The sequence below is a fragment of the Cimex lectularius genome, unplaced genomic scaffold (genome assembly GCF_000648675.2).
Source record: "Cimex lectularius strain Harlan isolate CLEC.00 unplaced genomic scaffold, Clec_2.1 scaffold45, whole genome shotgun sequence".
Classification (NCBI taxonomy): Eukaryota; Metazoa; Arthropoda; class Insecta; order Hemiptera; family Cimicidae; genus Cimex; species Cimex lectularius.
The window spans coordinates 1,640,581-1,647,202 of NW_019392634.1; the positions used below are offsets into that span (position 1 = coordinate 1,640,581).

The 6,622-nt window shown below is 30.5% G+C and overlaps 1 protein-coding gene across 6 annotated transcripts in view; it reads left to right on the forward strand.

Annotated features, from left to right (window-relative positions):
* Nucleotides 1-6,346, forward strand: part of LOC106662758 (apoptosis-stimulating of p53 protein 1) — a 478,897-nt gene extending 472,551 nt beyond the window's left edge. For all 6 annotated transcript variants that reach the window (XM_014387028.2, XM_014387030.2, XM_014387033.2 and 3 more), the window contains 3 exons: nucleotides 53-219; nucleotides 4,951-5,150; nucleotides 5,258-6,346. In XM_014387028.2, the coding sequence (XP_014242514.1) occupies nucleotides 53-219; nucleotides 4,951-5,150; nucleotides 5,258-5,296 (406 nt within the window). In that variant the 3' untranslated portion in view covers nucleotides 5,297-6,346. The remainder of the gene's footprint in view (nucleotides 1-52; nucleotides 220-4,950; nucleotides 5,151-5,257) is intronic.
* Nucleotides 6,347-6,622: the final 276 nt, after the last annotated feature.

The window sequence follows — 6,622 nt, forward strand, 5'->3', positions numbered from 1 at the left end:
CTCAGCCATGCCGTCGAAATGTTTCTAATCCCTCTTTTCTTCGACCGTTTAGGACTCCACTACATTGTGCGGCGTCCTGTAACAACGTTTCCATGGTGAGGTTTTTAGTCGAACACGGAGCTTGTATTTTTGCGACGACGCTAAGCGACCACGAGACGGCCGCTGAAAAGTGTGAGGAAGACGAAGAAGGCTTCGACGGATGTTCTGAATATTTGTACAGTATGTATACAATAATTATTTTATTTTAACTTACACTGTTCAAGACTTCCTTGAAAAAAAAAAGAAAATATTACGGTCAAATTAATTCTAAGCATACAAATTATTTGACTTTTTACTGGGAATTACCATATTACTTGGTAGTAATCAAATTATTTGACTCGCCAAATGATTTATAAGGTGAACCAATACAAGTCCAAATAATTTGACTTTATATAGGCGATGGTCAGTTTATCATACCTGGTAAAATTATTTGAATTAATAACGATGAAGATGGTTAGTTAGCAAAGTTAACCAAATATATCGTTTATATTATATTTTTCTCTACATTGGCGATATTATAACAATGAAATATTTTAGTCAAATTATTTGATGCCAAATGTTTAATGCGGTCCAATTAATCATACCGATAAAAATTATTTCTGACTATATAGCAAATGCGCATGTTTCTGGTCAAACTATTTGACTTACCAAATGATTTATACTATCAGATATAATCATACCTTTAAAAATTATTTGACTCTGTATAATTTTATAAGAAACTTAAATGTTTCTGGTCAAATTATTTGACTTACCAAATTATTTATACCGTCAAAGTTAATCGTATCCTTGAAAATTATTTGATTTTATTCTAACGACATAACAAAATTAGATGATTATCTTCAAATTTACATGACAAATGATTAATGCGATGAAATTAATAATACCATCAAACCATATTTGACTATATTCTGGCAATTCAAAAAATGTAAATATTCAAATTATCTGACTTGTCAAATGAATTAATTTAAATTAATCGTAACCTTAAAAAAAATTAACCTTCTTTTCAGCGATATTAACATATTACTACGACGTGTTTCTAGTCAAATGATTGGGATTACCAAAAGTCAAATTTACTTACCCTTGAAATTATTTGACTCTATTCAAGCGTTATAACAAAATTACTTGATTCTAGTCAAATTATTTGCCTTGCCAAATGATTAATGCAGTGAAATTAATAATACCCTTAAAAATTATTGTACTATATTCTTGCAATACAACAAAAGTACATTTTTCTTGTAGAATTATTCGACTTAACAAATGATTTATACGATCACATTAATCGTAGCCTTGAAAATTATTTGACTCTATTCCACGGATAGAAATCACAGATTGTAGGCGAATTATTTTACTATATTCGGCAATACAAAAAATATCCTTGTTTCTTGTAGAATTATTTGACTTAACAAATGATTTATAAGACCAAATTAATCGTAGCCTTACAAATATTTGACGCTATTTTTAGTGGTATAAAGATATTAGAGGTTTTTAGTCAAATTATTTGATTTGCTAAATGATTGGTACGTCAGATTTACCGTACCCTTAAAATTATTTGACTCTATTCCTGCAATATAACAAAATTACTTTATTCTTGTCAAATTATTTGTCTTGCCATATGTTTAATGCGGTAAAATTATTAATACTCTCAAAAATTATCGCACTTTTTTCTATCAAAATAACAAAATTACATGATTCCATTCAAATTGACATGACAAATTATTAATGCAATTAATTAATCAAATTAATACCCTTAAACATTATTTGACTATATTCTAGCAAAACAACAAATGTACATGTTCCTAGTCAAATTATTTGACTTAAAATATTGCTGATAAGATTAATTCGTTACAACACGGCCAAATATGTCCATTTGATAATGGCGTTGAGAATAGTCAAATTATCTTTTTAAGACAATTTTCATTCGATTTCACAGTACAAACATTTATTTACTCAATATACATTATCCAATATGTGTCAAAGTTTATTACCAATAGAATATCTATAAAAGATAACTACCACGAGAACCCAAAAAAGAAGTTGTGCAATTAAACGATTAATTTCAAAGGTAATACATATAAAATACTGTTTGTTAATTTTATTCAGGCTTCTTGGCTAGTAGAACAGTCCTAGCGTATAGGCAAGAAAGGATATCATTAATAGGGTATTAAGACTCACATAAACAACTTTCAAGGTGAAAAACATGATAGCCTGAAATTCCAGGATATTACCAAAACTGAAATCTAACGTTTTGAAACGTCAAACGAAAGTACAGACCAAGAAGATAAACGATATTATTGTAATGTAAAAAATTGTCCGAATCGATTCAAATTGTTTAAAAAATCTATGAGACTTCAGGAAAAGCTAGAATATCAAATCAAAGTAAAGATAAGTAAAGTCATAGTAAAAAAATTTTGAACAACGGTTTAAGCGGACCGGAAGTGATCCAACACTGGATGCTGCATTCTCTTCATCAAAAACACATATATAACGTAACAATCAAAATGTTACAGGGGGCTTTGTGCGTCAGTGATTTGAACCAAACTTTTTTTTTTTAATTCTACAGTCTAAAATATCAGACACGAATCCACCACTTCTTCTGAATAGGCCTTGGTTTCGCGATAATAAATTGTTGTGAGTTGTAATTTTTGGTTTTTTAATGGTTTTATTTCGTCGCTCATCTTGCTCAAATCCACTATGAGAATATATGATTTTACAGCATGTTTTTTTAAATGTAGTTTTGCAATAAAAATGTAATAAAAGCTTTCACAGTCTGTCAATAATGAAAAAATTCTAAAACGATTTTGAAGAAGTTATCGGAATATCTGATTGAAACGGCTATAATTAAAAAACGGCCAAAACGATTTTAATGTCAAACATACCATTTGAAAGAAAAGCTTTTTAACAACGTTAGCAGTTAACATAACAACATAATAACAAAAGTACTTAAGCACAACAGTGATTATAAACGGAAGGTCATTGATTACCTAAAATTAATCAATGCGTATGGCTATATATAACCCACCACACGTGGTATATCCCCCCTATTTGTATGAATGTATTTATTTGCGTGAATGTCGAAGTATGCATGGGTGTGGCTGTGACGGAATATCAAGTACCCACAGTCCCACCAAATTAGTATAGATACGTTATATATTTGTAGTATGATGTGAGGGACGGGTCATTAGCATTTCGTTGGTACTATACTTCCGAAGTGTAGTGGCTTGTCCAGAATGAATGTATTTATTAGCGTGAGAGGTGATGCGTGAAAGGACGTGGATGTCGAGGAATATCGAGTACTCCACAGGCCCGTCAAACAATTTAGATAGGATAGGTTAGTGTGTGAGTGGAACTTGTAAATACCGTTTGAACGTATTTATTAGTGTCAAAGACAGGGGGCCGCAAGATCACGATGATCTTCCGACCTCCAATTTAGTTGTAGTATAGGTTAGTAAATTAGTATGAATATGAATAATGAAAATGTGTAAATATTATATCTATGTATTTTAATTTCTCACGTGTGGGAGGGTAACAACAAGTCTCAGAAAGAATATACACATAAGATAGATAAGAAGACAAATGCGAGAAGGTTTATATGTGGGGTGCCGTCGATGACCCTGGTAGTTAGCCGGCTTAAAAAAATAAAAATAAAAAAATAAAAAAGTTAGCTTTTTTTGTTAGCTTTTAAACTACGTATGCACCATAAAAACGTATTGAAGATTTCTATAAGAGAATACACAAAATAGGAAAATTATCATTTTCAGAAATTAGCCTTGTTTTTTTATGTAAATAATAGTCCGATTTTAATGTTTGATACAGGTGTAAATTGCACTTGACAATTTCTTTAAAACGAATTATCCACTACGAAAATAGATCCGCAAGCTTTGGAGAAAAGTTATGTTAGAGCTTGCATTAGGAAAGTCAGTCAGGCAGAATTATCAGTCAAAAAATTAATTTACACCGATTTCCGCGAAATTCGGTATCTAAGGGTTTTATAACGCTAGAATCATGACAGTGAGATCAAATCCAAGTTTTGACCATTTTTTGACCTACTTTACTTACAGAATGTTTGGTAAAATATGCAAAAAACAGTCTTTTGTTGGTTTTCTTTTTAAATTATACCAAATTAGAATATTCTTAATCGTAGAAAAGTTTTGGTTTTATTTTAACAAACAAAGAATTATGACAGCAAAAACAATATTTTTTTTAATCTATAAATAACGATTTATGCTCATTTAATTAAATTTACTTTATGCTTAGAATTTTTTATAAATTTTTTAATTTTAATCTTATGATTCTTCTTTCTTGAAGGTGGGATAATAGGTCATGACCTATATGACCTATTATCCCACCTTCAAAAAAGAAGAATCATAAGATTAACTGTTGAGGTCGAAATATAAGAAAACATCGTTTTTAATTTTATTTAATATGACCTTTCTTCTCTTTAGGGGTCGCTTACTTAAGTATAGTTCAAGGGGAAAAAAATATGACCTAGTTTACTTGAAATATATTTGGTTTTAGGAATTTGATAAATTGATAAACTGTAAAGCTTTAACTTTATTTTTATTGCAATCTACATAAAAATGCTGTAAAATGACATATTCACAAAGTTCATTTGAGTAGGTAGAAGGGTGAAATAGAAATATGTATTAAAAAAAGGAAAATTTCAACTTTTAAAAAGTTGATTTTGGCGAAGACAGATCCCAGCCACAAGAAGTGGCGGATCGGATATTTTGGAGTATAGAATCACCAAAAAACGTTTGGTCCAAATCTGTGACACACCCCTTGTTGGGCATAGTAAAAAGCAAATAATTTTTTAAGTGAAATTCAAAATACTATTCACGCCCAACAGTATTGGATGTTTTATGTCTAGTCAGGAGCATATATGAGAATTAATATTGCCGATTGTCGTTCCAGGTGTTCAAGAGAAACTCGGCATCATGAACAATGGCGCCGTCTTCGCCGTGTTCGACTACGAAGCTCACAACCCAGATGAGCTTAATTTCAAAGAAGGCGACGAGCTCATCGTACTGAGGAAGGGCGATGAATGGGAAAGAGAATGGTGGTGGGCGAGACTCAACGACAAAGAAGGCTACATACCGAAAAATTTGCTCGGGGTATGAAAATCAATACGTTTTTCGATTCGAACTTTATCCCAGACACGCATGCCTTTTTATCGTATAAAAACAAAGCAGATTGGTTCAATTGTAAATTTCTGTTCCAGCTTTATCCGAGGGTACATCCGAACAAAAACCACGAATGACACCGAATGGCCGTTTGATACCGGCTACAAGGGCGAGATGCCTTTTCCGGCACCTCCACCGCACACTTTGTAAACACAGGGTTGAATATTGGCCTACCCTATCACATAGATTTTATAAGTTTGACGTTGTTAATTGAGTTGACGAATTTGTGGTATGCAATATTTTCTCGTACATTTAAGTGCCTTTGGATTTCTAGCGTGCCTTTATAGTAGTTGATCCACACTGTTTTATCCTTTTGCCTTATCCCGCACGTAAATTGTTTACATATTTTGACGTTGAAATAAGCAAAAGTCTGATCATGTCAACTACTATAAACGGATGATTGCTTGAAAAAAAATTTAGGTTTATAAAAATCATAAACACACAATTAGTGAATGTTCCAACGTTGTTTTTTCAAACGATGCTTTTGCATTTCTTAGGCTTATCCAAAACAAAATTTTACAATGTAAGTCATATCATTAGAATTCCATATCATAAATCATATCCCTTTATTATTTTATAGTTCAAAATATCACAACTACCTTATATTGGTCGAATATTCACTAGAAGTAGTGTTATGTTCTTTTTTTTTCGTTTAATCCCAAAGTTATTTCATTTACCGATAACTTTAAAGGATTATGTTTTGTAATGATTTTTTTGGCACTTCAAAGTTGTAAAGTACATTTATTTCTGATTTCATTTTATTTCTTTTTCAATTCTGAATCCATTGTTATTTTATACATCCGAGAAGCTGAATGGCAGGTATCGTACCATTTAACAATATCAAAATTATTGTTGCTTTTCGAAATTTCTGTATATTTTTATTTACTTTTTATGTTATTGTACAAAATAAAATGAAACCTCAGGAGCTCTGTAAATAACAAGAAATGAATATTTATAAATAGCAGCTGTACATAGATTGTGAATGATGAATAAAAGAAAGAAAAACTTTTAAGTAATGGAAATTAACCAAAAATGCTGTGCATTGTTACACTTTGTTTGTACCAGTTATATTGTTATGTTTATGTAGATATTAGAATTATTTTTTTTAACAGACCAAATTTCTATATGAAAAAAAAATGAACTGTAATATGACACTCTTTGAAGATGAAAAATGAAAAAGAAAAAAAGGTTTGCCCAATTTAGCAGGCATTCCGTATTTTAGTTTGTATATTGAAATTATGTGCCTTCACCTGAACAATTATAAATATTATATATAAAGTACATATTTCATATTGTTATGCTCGACTTATACATTTTATAAAGGAAATGAAATGTTTTAATACATAATCAAATATGTACATGAGGCTTTTAATTATGTAATAATTTTAATTATGTAATAAATA